Source organism: Fistularia commersonii, chromosome 36 (genome assembly GCF_037954325.1).
Source record: "Fistularia commersonii isolate RoL2024-O1a breed Wild chromosome 36, RoL_Fcom_v1.0, whole genome shotgun sequence".
Classification (NCBI taxonomy): Eukaryota; Metazoa; Chordata; class Actinopteri; order Syngnathiformes; family Fistulariidae; genus Fistularia; species Fistularia commersonii.
Genome location: NC_141319.1, coordinates 5,584,537 through 5,599,742, shown reverse-complemented (window position 1 = coordinate 5,599,742; position 15,206 = coordinate 5,584,537). Strand labels below are relative to the sequence as shown.

Genomic DNA, 15,206 nt, shown 5'->3' with positions numbered 1-15,206 from the left:
TGTTAAAAAATTCAGCTCCACCCACCCTGTCATTTTCAGAGACTTCACCGAAGATTAGCATGGCTCGATGAGAAGCTGGCATCCCAAATGATACGGTTGAACGGAAGGTAAACTTTCCCCGCACCGCAGATGTGCCGCGCGTCGCCGAGGATGATCGCCGCCTTTCGCCTCAAACGTGTTCATTTCCATAGGTGGCGAAAAAGTCATCACGGAAAAAAAAAAAAAAAAAAAAAAAAAAAAAGCACTACGGGAACGAACACAATGCGCCTGAATAAATTACAACTGAACGTTACTGCGCAGAAAGCACTTCATTCTCCCCATTCCTCAGGAAATTAAGGCCACTACGGTAACCACTAATGTGATGTAAATGCCTCCCCCCCCAATTGTTCTAATATTTGTTTTTATCAGGAGCAAAATCCCACAGGGTGTAATTAAAACACACTTGTTCAAGAATTTTTCTTTTTTTTTTTTATGAAAGAAAATTGTGCATGTGTCCCTACAGGGCTACAAGTCTTGATACCACCTTGACAAATCCAACATGATGCTCTCCAATCTTGAGGATAAGCTAAGATAAGATAAGAACAACTTTATTAATCCCGAAGGAAATTGTTGTGCCAGAGTTACAGAAAATATTACAGTAATAAATAATCAAAAGAAAAGGCAGAATTAGAAATAAAATAAACTATAAAGTGTCTCAGTGAAACTATAAAGTGTCTTAGCAACAAGTGAGGTAAGGAGTGCACAATAGTATGATAAAAGGAAAAATTGTCGTGTGGCTGTTATGAAATGAAATATTGCACAGTTGGAGGATGCGATTTCAAGTAAGAAAACAAAGGGGTTGTTCAAGCACTGCAAGGAGTTCTTAGCCCGTGTAAAATCGGCGTGTCATCTGCGAAACGTAATAAAAAAACAGATATTTTGGAGGTAAACCTTCCGCCGGAGGGGGATTTACATAAAAAAAAGGTACAGGGACCCCTCCGAGAGCGTTCACAACACAAGGACGAGTGCAGATCTGGCCATATAAATGTTACGCTGCAAACCAGCAGCTCCTCTGGATGATGGAGAGGCGCAACAAAACCACACTCCTGCCTCCTGGTGTCTCAAAGCTGCACTGTGAATCTCTGACCGCAAGGCTGTTTAAAAAAAAAAAAAAAAAAAAAAAAAAATCCCCCAAAGAGAACAAACAGATGTAAACCTGCCGTTTTCGTGACAGGCCCGACTGAAATTAGACGTGTGTGGACACGGGTCTGCCTTCTTTCAAGCCCTGAAATAACTGATAAACGCTGGCAACCTTCCAGCGTCCCCTGAAAGAGGGATGAAGTGTCAGATGTGCTCAAATAAGGCCTTGAAAAAAAAAAAAAAAAAAAAAAAAAAATACCCGAGAGTGTGTTTGCTCTACCGCTTGTTGTGAGTCTTCAGACGGAGGGAAAATATTGTCCCGACGCAGACTCTTTACTTTTCCGAGAATAAAAAAAAGGAGAGAAAATTAAAAAAAAAAAGCCACCTGTACCTGACCGGGCAGTCAATTTCACTTTAAGGATGTTTTCCTGAGTTTGAGGAGTTCAAAAAGGGAAAAGGACAGACGGATCGAGTGGACGGAAGATGTCAACGTCTGTCACTTCAACTCTAATTATCCCTTCTGTAAAGTTACTGTTTAAGACATCTGTATATTTATATTTCCACCTATATTGCCATCTGTTTATCATACTAATCATTACAAAATCTGCACATTATTATCAACTTCTACTTTCACTAGCTGTTATAAAGAGCTCCACAGGAGGTCTTTCCTCCCTGAGGCTATCAGACTTTTTAATTCCTCTTCCCTCAGCCGCAGGGGATTTTCAAATCAAATCAAATTTTTGTAGTTACAGTTAACAGTTAAGAGAATTTATATTTCATAATATTTCATTGTATTTCTTATTCTTCCTCCTTTCTACTATTATCTATTACTGTTATGTTTTCTTACTTGAAACTCTGGCACAACAATTTCCTTCGGGATAAATAAAGTTGTTCTCATCTCATCTCATTCTCATACAAAAAAAAAAAAAAAAAAAATTAAAAAATTGCATTTATTCTGTAATTAGCATTTATCTGAAAATACTCCACATTCTGTAAATACGCGCTTCTGCGTTTTTGTGCTTCTTATCAGATGCATTTCTTTACTCTGTGCAATGACACGCGTCACGACAATAAAGCGGAATCCATCTAATCCGCACTTAATAAACAACGGCAAGAACTTTATGAGTAAAGTCAGGGAAAGGTGAAGGACCCTTCGGGTGGCGGGGCCTCCTCCGAGCTCGGCACCCCTCATTAAAGATGACATCAGAGCAGGGAGGGCCGTCCCGAAACGAGGTAGCTCCTCCGGGATGCTGGTATAAATACCTTCCGCCGGCGGCCCCGGGGAAGCAGCAGCTCGCAGGGGCCCGACTTCACGACAAGGATATAACAGCACCACCCCGGGACCGCAGCCTCCCGAATCCCCCCCGGTAAAGTGGCTCTCTTGTTTATTTTTTTCCGCCGGTTGAATCGTGGGAAGGGGGGCGAGTACGAGGCAGAGCGGCGGTGCTTAACAAGCAGAAATTCTCGGGTTCGCACCGGGACGCGGCGGGCTTCTGATTATTAAGATTGAAAGATGTCTCGGGTCGCCGGGGTTTCCTTAAATCCGTTCTTAAGAGCGCTTCTGCTACTTTTTGTGGCAAATCCAAGGCCGCGGGAGATGCACTTGCCACGGGGAGGCGAGGCAAGGATGCTAAAACGCTTTATTGTTTTCTTTTCTTCGGGTTGTATTTTCGCAGGTTCAGCGCCGCAAGATGGACCTGAGGGCGACGACCGTTCTCCTCGTCCTCCTCGCTTTGTCCGAGGCGACCCCCGACAAATACTACCACGTGCCAAAAGTGAGCAAGAAGGTCTCCTACCCCGTGAAGAGCCATGGTGAGTCATCGAAACTCGGCGCCGATGCGACACGAATTACGGCGATAGCGATGATAAAATGATTTTACGGGACATTATTGGCGGGTGCGGAAATGCAGAGGGGCGGATTTCAAGTGGGAGTAAAGGGCAACTCATTTCCAAACCAGAGTGGTCTTCAAACTTTGACTGGAATCTGGTTAAACAAGGACCAAAACAAATTTAGATTGGTTAAAATACCAAATGCAACAATAGTCCTCGACCGCGTTACTTGGGACACCGAGTCAAGTGGTCCAAAACCTTTGCTTGTTTTGGTCTAATTAAGAAGATGAGTCACCTCGATCCAACCACGCGCTTCTTTTTGTTCTTAAAACCCCAAACCGCACGGAAAGATATTTAGCGCACGGATTTAACCGAGTGGTTTGCTGTCTAGAAATAACCCAGACGGCACAGGAACCCCAGCGCCCTGTGTTTGACCAGCACAACCACCTCTGACTGCTCCCCGAACCCACTCATCGGGCTATTTTTTACACTTAAAAGAAAAAACAAGTTCCTTGACCTCAAGGCAAGCCGTCCCCTGCGACTTCAGGGTGCTTGATGCGCACCGACTCAGACAGAGCGCGGTGTTGCGAGATGACGAGAACAGTAACGGTAAACGGTTTCAAAGACCTTTTAACTGGCTTACGTTCTCCAATTCACGCGCGAACTCGGCCGCCGCGCAAGGCGTTAACCGTCCAATCGGGAGCGAGCCGGGTGTCGCTGTGTGTGATTCGCGACGTTGCCCCGACATGAAAAACGCTTAACCTACGGTAAACGATGAGCGCCTAAATTGCAGAAAATCCCCCAAACAGACGTCGTTGCCATTTCGCCACCACGCCCTAACAAAGTGCGGCGGGCCATTAAAAATCATCCCACGCATTTAAACTTTAAACGGGGGGGGGGGGGGGGGTGAAAAGTAAACAAACAAGAGGTTGTTGAGGGAAATCTCTCGCAAGTTAGAATTATAAATCCGCCAGAGGAGTCGTGGTTTACCATCTGGAGGCGACATAATTAGGCTACTTTTTCCATTAAGCCGAGGAACTAAAAAGGAACAATGATGTTTAGTGAAGGCAGCCGAAGTTAAAATACACAGCAGACACCGCCGTGGCGTTCAGACGTAATAGTAGAGTGCGGTGTCGAGAGGCATCTCGTGGTTTAGCTTCATCGCCTCCGGCTTGTGATCTCCCTGCCGAAAAGGTTCCCGTCGCACGGATCCATCGGCGCTTCGGCTGCGTCCGTGTTCAAAAGCGACACAGGCTAACGCGCTTGTCTGCACAGTGGGGTTAGCATTCTGAGCCCGTAAATCCAAAGCCCTTTTTTTATAAAATCACGCCTCAAGTGTATGCTCACATTATCCCTCGGTGTAATTATGCCCCGGGGGCGACATTTTTTTTAAATCTCAAAGTGTTTCCAGGCATTTCTGTAGCGCCGGGCGCTAAAACACGCGCTAAAACACTCAGGTAGTCAAGTTGAGACAACAGCTTTTCTGCTCCACATATCACAGGGTTGGTGTTTATCACCATTTCAGTTTGTGTGATAAATATAGAGTTGTTCGCAGCGACGGCCAATAAAGCGTCGAGCTGACGTAGCACGCCGATCCGTCGCATATACATACGCCCGTCGACTTCGCACGTAAAACTCTAGGAAGCAGGAAATGCATCAACTGAGAGACCGCTAAATATACGTTGGCTGACAAAGGCAGTGGAGGAAATGAAAGGGTGTAGCACACAGTGCGGGCACATTAAACCCAAATGCACAGGAACTGGTATCCCGGCTCCCGCGCCGGCGGACGTGAGGTCGGTGACAGCGTCACCTCGGACCGCCGGTGCGACGAGCGCCGTCCGCAGGGAGGAATAAAAACGTTCGGTCCCACCCTGCAATCACAGGGAGGAGTGTTTTAAGTCCCGGCGATGTGGTCGCGCGGAGCAGAAAACACGATTCATTTTTCACGAGATCCAACGACGGGTGTTATGTAATGTTGTGATGACAACCCTTGTCTTGAGGTCTGGGATCACACGGCGCTTTCCGAGTGCGCTGCTCAAAGTCCTTTCACCCTGTTGGCCCGGTCAATAACACACATTCACACACACGCGTAAACATTAGTGCCAAACGGGACTTTACTACGGCTCTGAAGGACGCTTCCAAACATAACCGAAACGAGTCGACTTCTCATTACAACATGGCGCCTTTCGGGGCTCCAAAGCATGTGACTCATGGGATTTTTAATCCCGCTCAGCCTGATTAAGCATGCACAATGAAGGCAGGTGCGATGTCACGTATGACGGTGGAGATGTGGTATTGTATGACATCATTAATTGCGTTACATGTGTGTTTATGTTTCCCCCCCCAGCTGTTGTGGGTGAATCAGGTGCTCCAGGATTCCCGGGTGAGCCAGGGCCGATGGGCCCTCCTGGCCCCCCTGGTCCGAGCGGTATAGGATATCCCGGGCCGCAGGGTCCACCCGGCGCCCCCGGAGCCCCTGGTTATTCTCAAACAGGAAAGCCCGGTACTCCGGGAAGCCCTGGGAAACCGGGTAACCCCGGCATCCCCGGTGATAAGGGTCTGCCAGGAGTAACTGGACCAATGGGTCCCAGGGGTGCTCCAGGTGCCACTGGAAGCCCTGGACCTGCTGGACTTACATCTCCTGGCAAACCTGGGCCAGCTGGTTACCCTGGAGCAGTGGGACCAAGAGGAGAAACTGGTTTGAAAGGTCATCCTGGTATTCCTGGTCTTCCCGGTGCCAAGGGAGAAAGAGGCGTTGGAATACCCGGCCCTCAAGGACTGACAGGGGCAATTGGACCGATGGGCCCAGCTGGCGTACCTGGAAAACCTGGAATTGGTAGACCTGGTGCCACTGGCTACCCCGGAGAGCCCGGCAAGTCCGGAACTCCAGGCCGAGATGGCGCTCCTGGCCCTATGGGTATGCAAGGACCAAAGGGTCAAACTGGAGCGACAGGTGTAGGTATCCCAGGGAAACCGGGTGATAACGGTTCTCCAGGTATGCCTGGGGCCGTGGGACCAAAAGGTCTACAGGGGCCAGCCGGTCAGCCAGGTTCCCCAGGAACGCCAGGCTATGGTAAACCTGGAGAATCTGGAGCACCTGGTAGCAGGGGAGTCACTGGTGCCCCAGGAATGCCTGGTCAGAAAGGAGAGCGAGGCGCTACTGGCTTTACTGGCCATACAGGTGCTACCGGTGCAACCGGTCCAGCCGGTCCACAAGGTGCAACAGGATTCCAAGGTGCAACAGGTTCACCAGGGCCCAAAGGTGACAGTGGTATGGTAGGCGCCCCTGGGGCGAGAGGAGCCAAGGGCGATCAGGGAGCTCAGGGTTACTCTGGAAAACCAGGTAGCACAGGGGCAACAGGCGCTCCAGGTGTTCCAGGCCAGCCTGGTGCACAAGGTTTCAAAGGTGCAACAGGCCATGCTGGCGCCCCCGGACAGCCAGGCTCAAACGGAGCTCCGGGACCTAAAGGACACCCCGGGCTACCAGGATCACCAGGAAAAGGTGGTGACCATGGATTACCAGGTCCAACTGGACCAATTGGTCACACCGGCCCAGCAGGTCCACCTGGACTCAAAGGTCACCCAGGTCTTCCGGGACCACCTGGTCCAGCTGGCATCACAGCTAAGGGTGTTTCAGGCCCTCAGGGTCCACCCGGAATCCCAGGTGCCAGAGGTCACGATGGTCTCCCTGGAGCAGCCGGGCCCCCCGGCCCCCCTGGCCCACCAGGAGAGGTTGTCTACTACCAAGAGAAAAGCATGCCAATCAAGACGCAGGAGGTCGTGTTGTCCCATGAGATGATGAAGGCTCCAATGTCTGCATTCAGTGCGGTTCTGACCAGCCCCTACCCTGCCGCTGCGGCGCCCATCCCCTTCAACCAGGTTCTCTACAATGGCGAGCACCACTACGACCCCCACAGCGGGGTGTTCACCTGCCAGGTCCCTGGCCTCTACTACTTCAGCTACCACGTGCATGTCAATGGCGCCAATGCACTGGTCGCCCTCTACAAAAACGAGGAGCCCGTGGTGTTCACCTACGATGAGTACAACAAGGGCTTCCTGGACCAGATGTCCGGCAGCGCCGTTCTCCTGCTCCACGATGGCGACAGGGTCTATGTGCAGGTTCCCGACGATGACAGCAACGGAATATTTGCAGCCGAAAATGTTCACTGTTCATTCTCTGGGTTCTTGATCGCCTCCACGTAATTCAAAGGGCCCCCGAATTCCCCCCCAAATTTAAACCTTTAAGACGGTAAAAACTATTTACAAATTCCAACTGCGCTTGTAGATAAAGGAAACTTAAGGTCATTTGCAAATCTATAAAGTAATGCTAATGCACTTGACAGGGGCAGGGAGAACGACTAGACATGCTAACACTCAGTTAGCATAGATCCTGTCTTCTGAGTCATCCTATGTGCCTTTTCAACTCTTAAGAAATAACGAAGACTATCGGAAAAAATATCTCAAATGGTGCTCGGCAACTGCCTGTAACGTGTACAGCATGTCCTTTTTTTTGTTTTGTTTTGTTTTTGGGGTTTGATGTTGTTTATATGTCTGCTGTTTCCTGTCATGTCAATTCAAAGGACCACACAAAACTGTAAGCAATTAGTGAGCCGCGCACTTCTAAAAACACTGATCAGTGAGAGAAAATGGAAAAACTACATGCTTCTGGGCGGCTTAAGTTATGTACCACTGATGACAAAGAAAAATAAAAGTCCTGGTTTTGAGAAAGAATGGCGTGGCCTTGCATTTTTCACCGTGGGCCGGAGTTGATGTGCTTCTGGTCACCATCAGGGGTGCAGAAGTGGACATTGTGGACACCTACAAATACCTGGGTGTCCACTTGGACAATAAACTGGACTGGACCTTCAACACCAATGCCATCCTCAAGAAGGGTCAGAGCCGCCTGTTCTTCCTCAGGAGGCTCAAATCTTTCAAGGTCTGCAGGACCATGCTGGAGATGTTATACCACTCGATGGTGTCCGGCGTCATCTTCTACGCTGTTGTGTGACGGGGCAGCAGGCTCAAGACAGCTGACACCAACAGACTCAACAAGCTCATCAGGAGAGCTGGATCTGTCCTGGGAGTGGAGCTGGAGTCTGTGGTGCAGGTGTCAGAGAAGCTCCTCAGCATCATGGACAACGTCCATCACCTCTTGCATGGACACTGACGTCCTGTCAGAGCTCTTTCAGTCGTAGACTGATACCACCAAGGAGCTCCACTGAACGCAACAGGAGGTCTTTCCTACCTGAGGCTATCAAGACTTTTTAATTCCTCTTCCTTCAGCCGAAGGAAATATTCAAATCTTTGTACTTTTTAAGACCTTAAAACATTTGATAGCCTTTGACACTTTGTATTTTATTGTATTTCTTATTCTCCCTCCTTCCTACTATTATCTATTATTACGTTTTGCTTGAAACACTGGCACAACAATTTCCTTCGGGATAAATAAAGTTGTTCTTATCTTCACTTATCTCATCTTAAGGGCAGGGTGCGACTCAAAGCTGGAAAACGTGGATCTATCCCACTCCTGCAGATCCTGCAGTGAGGATCACAGGAGCTGTCATTGGCCCAGAGGCGAGGTTCACCTTGGCTCACAAACAGGCATACAACTACTGCCCCTCTCATTCGCACATCTTGGCAATTTAGGCTCTTCAATGAACCTTCTGAATGTTGGAAGAAACAGAAGAACCCAGGGGAAACCTATGCAGGCACTTGGAGAACGTGGAGACTCCACACAGAAAGTCACCCTGTCGGGATCGAAACCGGGTACCTTCTTGCCGCGAGGTGGAAACCGTTTTTGGATAGACTTAAATTTGCCAGGAAAAAGGACAGGAAAATAGACCTAAATAGGATTCAAGGCCCGGCACCTTCTCGGAGCACGCCGGCGATGCCGAGAAAAGCTTCTAGCGTTGAAATGCTAACCGACGCCTTCTTGTTTCCGATAAAATCCCTACCTTTGAACGCTGATGTGTTGTAATTGTGGTCGATGGCGGCGACCATGTCTTTCCAGAAGTCCGAGTTCACCTCGTTGCCGCGCTGCCCGGAGGAGAAAGGAAAGCAAAAACATTTACGCTTCGGAATGGATGTTTGTCCGCCCATCCAAACAAACAAACGAGGCAATTAGACGTATCACGTTACCTTATGCAACATGTCCACCACTCTTCCACAGAGAAGAGCCCCGGGGAGGTCGAAGTAGTTGTCGTAGAGATAGTATTTTGCTGGAAGACATGAAGGATCAAAAGGTGAAATACAGTAAACCCTTGTTTTTCGCGGGGGTTACGTTCCAAAAAGAACCCGTGATCGGCAAAATCCGTGAAGTAGAAACCTTTATTTTTTTTTTTTTTTACAATTATTACACAATTAAATACTCTATTATACATTGAAAAGAAAGAACAAACCATTTTACAGGCTCAATCATTTGTTTCACAAATAAAAGTACTGTATTTTAGAAACTTTTTTTTTCAACAAATAACTTCTGTACTGTACTGTCAAATAATAATTTTAATCATCAATGTGAACAGAAGGCTTCAAATTCAAAAGCCTTCAAGTCCAGAGTTTCTCTTCACCTTAGTGTCTCTTTTTCCTAAATTCTCTACTTCTATTTTTCTGTTTACTTCTTCTCTCTTCCTTCAGCCGCAGGGAATCTTCAATCTTTGTAGTTACAGTTAATCGTTAACACAATTCATATTTCATCGTATTCTTATTCTTCCTCCTTCCTACTATTATCTATTACTGTTATGTTTTTTACTTGAAACTCTGGCACAACAATTTCCTTCGGGATAAATAAAGTTGTTCTCATCATCTCATCTCAAACTGCGGAGATTAGCAGCGCCCACCGCGACCTGAGTAATTGGATTAAACGGGAGAAAATTAAAAATGATTATGAAAAAAAATCGCAGACTTTTTGCATCCTTATAAAAACTTATCGCTGCTGTCGTCCTTATGTTTTTTTTCTTCCTTCTTTACGGAACGAACGGAAGATTCATTCATTCCGTAATGCCGACCTATAGCCGTGTAGCTTTTAGCTTCCCTTAGCATGTCCAGAAGTTTAACTTTATCTGCGATAGATAGCATCTTCCTCTGCCTTTCGGGCCCTGCAAGGTGCTTTTGTCAACATTATGGGTTTTAGAGAAACTCAAAATTGCGAGAGAATTTCCACATACGTCATGTAAATTCGGCAAGCTGTTTTACGTACGTGTACATATTAAACCGCAACGTTATTGACGCACAGGTAGAGAAGAAGCGGAGTGACTTTTTAGCCAATCAGAATGCAGAACACAATAAACCATGCAAATCCGTGAAGTAGCGAAACCGTGAAAAGTAAACCGCGTTACAGCGAGGGATCGCCGTATGACGGAAAATCACACGGTGGAGCGAAGGGGCTTTGTTGAGCCGCATTTTGTAATAACAGTGCATTTTGTAATAAACGTCCAAAATGTAATAAGTTTTTCATTTCATTTTGTAATAAAGCCGCATTTTGTAATAAACTGCCCCAACGCATTTGTAATAAATTTTGCCGCATTATGTCATAAGTTATTACATATTGAGAGGATTATTACAAAATGCACTTGCAACTTTTTTATTTTCTAGGAAATGTAATAACATGGTGCATTATGAAATAACAATTCTAAAGCATAAGTTTGTTAATTGTATTTTATTTTACTTTAAAGTATTTGTAAAAGCTAGGCCTATTATCAGTATCACTGTATTAGCCTAGTAGCAGTACTTAGCAATTACTATCAGTACACTATTCAAAAGTTGCATTAACAGAGAATATTCTATAAATTCCATGTTATTACATTTCCTAGAGAATAAAAAAGTTGCAAGTGCATTTTGTAATAATCTTCTCAAAATGTAATAACTTATTACATAATGCGGCAAAATTTATTACAAAATGCGTTGGGGAAGTTTATTACAAAATGCGGCAGTTTATTACAAAATGAAATGAAAAAGTTATTACATTTTGGACGTTTATTACAAAATGCACCGTTATAACAAAATGCGGCTCAACAGGGTTATTGGGCGGCACGTGAGGCCGTACCAGATCTGGTGAAGGATGAGTTCAGGCTATCGAAGTGTTTCCACTCCCGCTTTGGGCCGTAATGTTTGATGATCTCCTCCGTGCTGAGGTCGCTGGTTCCGTGCGTCGCTCTGTTGGGGAAATAAAAATAAAAATAAAAAACGTGACCGGTCTCTTCCCCACGGGACAAAGACCTGAGAGGGAACAGAGGGGAAGCGAGGCGACGCTCGTACCGCAGGACGGTTCCATTTTCGGACAACTTGACGAGGTTCCCGTCCTCCAGGTCCACCACCAGACCTTTGAAACTGGGAAAACCAGACGGGTCAGTCGGCAAGGCGGGACGAGACGCGCAGAAAATAACGGACGACGATCTTTGGTTGTCACGGCAACAAACCAAACCGCATTCGGCTTGACCCGCTGACAGGATGCCGAGCGGATTGCGCGAAGTAGTTTTTCGAAGAGCGATTTTGGACCCTTCCGCCCTGAAACGGGCACGAAGACGAGACCGCTGATGCTTGACATCACTTGCTAGACAAGATGCGACGGTACCCGTATCCGAGCGCTGCAAAAAATAACTCATTTTATCGCAGGTTAATGAGCCGGGCTGATAACACTGGCTCTCCCGCCCCCGACGCCAGATCCGCGGCTGACAAATCCCTGAGAAAACGCCAAGGCTCATTTGGTTCGGTTTTGAAAAAGGCGCTGCTTTTTCGTTTTTCACGCTGCCGTGTCATTTCTACTCAGTTTGTTCCTTGTCCTCCAAAATGTGAACTCAGAAACTGAGGTTTCAAGGGAAGAACCAGCGGGCCGGTTAATGTTCGAGGCAGGGCGTTTAGAATTTTAAGATCATGTATTTAGATTGATTTGCGGCTCGTTGCTTTGCCCGGTGAATGCAGGCAGATGCTATCTGATGCTAAGCTCAAATGTACGGTTGTGTAAAGGGAAGGCACAAGGGCGCAAAAAAAAAAAAAAAAAAAAAAAAAAAAGAAAGCAATACATTTCATGAAATTAGCTTAACAGAAAATAGGAAAAAATTGTAATTATTAGTAAAATTTGCTTTTTATTTTAAAATAAGATTTGGTTCACAAGAACACTGGGAGCCACACAACCATTTAGAATTTAAAATTAATATCATGGTATTAAATTTTTTTTTGGCTTTTTGATATGTATACACACAGTATATATTGCCCTTATTTAAATCAAAGTACAACTGCAGAGAAAACAAAATGGCATTTCTGCATGCAACAAAACATTTTGACCATTGAAAAAAAATATGTTGGGTTGAAAGTCACTTCTAAGGAAAATTTCCCCCCAAAAAATGTTTGTATTTATGAAAAATAAAGCTGGACTTAAACGATGTACCGGCAGAAAACCAGAATGGCGTCCTCTCTCTCTGTGTGCTATCGTCTTTTTACAGGCGTGTGCAGAAAGAGCGACAAAAATATTTTCACGCCTTACATTTAGATGTTACAAGATTGCAATAATCTTCAAATTTAATTGAGCAAACTACAATAAAAACCATTTTAATTAAATACTCGTTCATTATTTTCAATAGCCACAGGGAACAAAAACATTATGTGACAATTCGGGCATGCCGACATATCTGCAACGGTGCGGCGATCTGCGCGTTGTTGCCACGACGACGACTCCTCACTGAAACCCACCAGAAGTCCCAAGTGGCCGGCGTGATGTTCAGCAGGTCTTTGTCGTAGCCTTTGTGCTCCACCAGGTACCTGGAGACGCTCTCATAGATGAGCTGCAAAAAAGAGAGCGGGAAGGAGTCACGCCGGGTCGGCCGTACTTCACCAATGTTTTATCGTAAATTCGATTCCAGACGATAAGCCGCGACTTTTTTTCACTTAAACAACGATGCAGCTAATTTATGGATTTTTTTTTTTGGGGGGGGGGGGGCTACTGATGACTGAGAACCTCCACAGACATGTTCCAGGACATTTAGGGATCACTTGTATTTCTCGACCCGACTTGGTTGAAAATGGCGTGAAAATGGATAAACTGCAAACTGCGATCTAATGGCAGGAAGCCGTCACTTTGTGGGTAACATGATCGGCGAGAATTGTGGGAAATGTAGTTTATGGTCAATGCACGCATTTGACTTATTTGTTTGAAGACAATCGGACCTTTCAAGACGTTCTTACGGGCCACATTTGGCCCGCGGGCCTTGAGTTTGACACGTGTGCTTTAAGGAAACATGCAGGAGGTAAATCACCCTGATGGGAGAAAGAGACAACGAATAGTTGTACGTCTTTAAATGATGAGTAAAATGGGAATAAAAGAGTGTACGGTTGTTTGTCACTAGATGACATTACACTGCATTTGGCAGACGCTTTTATCCAAAGCGACTTACAATAGAGGACATAGGGACTGCAAATACACTTGCAAATACAAGATGTACAGGAAATATACACAACAGTAAGCTTGGTTTAGTGAAGGTAAAATGACGTGTGAATGAGAGGGTGAACGCTGCTATGTTTCTTATATGTGGACCTGTGATTGGCCAGTCAAGGCTGGACCCCCTGCCTCTCGCCCAATGAAAGCTGGGATCGTCTCCAGTCTTGTCCGAGTGCATGATAAGCAGTATAGATAATGAATGGATGAATGACTGAATGTTCATTAATGAATTAATAACGTCAATGGGCACAACTTTCCTATTCAAGTTTCCCTCTCAGATCCTATTAAATAAACAATACACGCGTGTGAATACACACTGTATACACACACACACCGGTTTAATTATTAGGCAAAATCAGATCGACGAGCCTTTGCCGCTCGGGTCGTCCTGTTCAAGCTCAAATCAAGGTTCTTGGTCGGAGAACACGTGAGAACACGCTCCAGTCCCGTCATCCATCGAAAGTCTTCAGTGATGCCTGTCTGAATGTGAAGCTGTCAACAATTTTTAGAAGATAAATAATCGTTGCTCTTGGTTGAATTTGCTTATCCTATCGTCTGTCTGGGTCGTCTTGACCTGAAAAAGGTTCTGGGCACACTGGGAAATAATCAACCTGTCAATGTACGTGTGTGTGTGTGTGTGTGTGATTCTGACCCAGCTGTCATTGGGCCAGAGGCGAAGTTCACCCTGGACCAAACATTATATATCTGGATTCAAACTCTCATCCATTTTCCATATAGATATACAACATTCATTCACGCCTCAAATAAACGTATAAGCATTCACTCTCATTCATAGAGATGCAGCGTTCACCCACTTATTCATTCAGAGACAAACAACATTAAGTCACTCGTTCACACTTCGATCCACCAATCAACCAATAAAATGTATTTAGAAAAAAAAATATATTGCTTGTGTGTATTTTTGACATATTTTCTATAAAAGGTTGTGTCTCCTGATTTCAGTCGAGAAAGCAATAAATAAATCATTTGTCAATAAATTGATATAAATAAACAAATGTGTTGCCTGTACAGTAAAAACATAAACAAACACGAGGTAGAATGGAAAGCAGAACCCAAACTGTCACGTAATTTGGTCATTAAAATATGGCTGATTATTCTGTCTAAACAATAAAATCAAGAAAGTGTATTACAAAATTACACACAAAATATATATATAGCAAAATGAAAAAAAACATTAGAAAGCTTTAAAATTGTTATTGATGTGATTTCTGTGGAATACGTGAAGAATCTATTTTACACTTTTTTTATTATTGCTTGTACTCACAAATATTCTGGTCGAATGTAAAAGCCTTTATTGTGAGAAGTGGATTCTCACCGCAGCTGCGAAACAAGGACATTTTCTTCACTATGAAAACCGCACCAAGGAAAAGGATACAGTTTCTTTCGTACAAGTTTTCCTTTTTGAAAAGTTCGTAAAACTGACCTTCATGATCTTCCTAAAGCAGCGTTATAAACGGGCTTCAGAAGACGAAGGCGGTAAGAACCAACTTTTAAACATTTGTTTAAAGGTCAACAAGCTATTGAGAAAAGCCCGCTCAGTGGTGAGATTGAACCTGGACCATCTTGAGTCCTTACCAGCGGGGAGGGTGAAGGTCAAACCGGGAGCGATCCCTGACAATCCTTCCCGCCCCCTGCGCCACGAGCTGTGGCCGATGGGCAGCTTATTCAGCTGACGCTTCATCCCACCGCGATGCAGAACTGGGCGCTTCAGATGCTCCTTTGTGTCCACGACCATCAGACTGTATAACTGCGGTCTGTACGGCACGCAACTCGGAGGTGCATCTGTGCTACCACGACCTCACTACCC

At 45.5% G+C, this 15,206-nt stretch overlaps 2 protein-coding genes across 2 annotated transcripts in view; one reads left to right on the top strand and one right to left on the bottom strand.

Moving 5' to 3' along the window:
- Window positions 1-15,206, bottom strand: part of nt5dc1 (5'-nucleotidase domain containing 1) — a 76,226-nt gene that overhangs the window by 59,712 nt on the left and 1,308 nt on the right. The window contains exons 2-6 of the mRNA XM_086143403.1: window positions 12,634-12,725; window positions 11,203-11,274; window positions 10,991-11,100; window positions 9,088-9,167; window positions 8,904-8,985 (exon numbers count right to left, since the gene is read on the bottom strand). Coding sequence (XP_085999529.1) covers window positions 8,904-8,985; window positions 9,088-9,167; window positions 10,991-11,100; window positions 11,203-11,274; window positions 12,634-12,725 — 436 coding nt within the window. The remainder of the gene's footprint in view (window positions 1-8,903; window positions 8,986-9,087; window positions 9,168-10,990; window positions 11,101-11,202; window positions 11,275-12,633; window positions 12,726-15,206) is intronic.
- On the top strand, window positions 2,403-7,677 carry col10a1b (collagen, type X, alpha 1b). The gene is made up of 3 exons (XM_086143329.1): window positions 2,403-2,486; window positions 2,796-2,931; window positions 5,297-7,677. The coding sequence occupies exons 2-3, from the start codon at window positions 2,811-2,813 to the stop codon at window positions 7,150-7,152; spliced, it is 1,977 nt and encodes a 658-aa protein (XP_085999455.1). The 5' UTR covers window positions 2,403-2,486; window positions 2,796-2,810; the 3' UTR covers window positions 7,153-7,677.

Bases quoted from the DNA above. Each gene is read 5' to 3' on its own strand.
- col10a1b (XM_086143329.1), top strand. From the start codon at position 2,811: ATGGACCTGAGGGCGACGACCGTTCTCCTCGTCCTCCTCGCTTTGTCC. The intron at 2,932-5,296 runs GTGAGTCATCGA...TTCCCCCCCCAG, and splicing joins CTACCCCGTGAAGAGCCATG to CTGTTGTGGGTGAATCAGGT.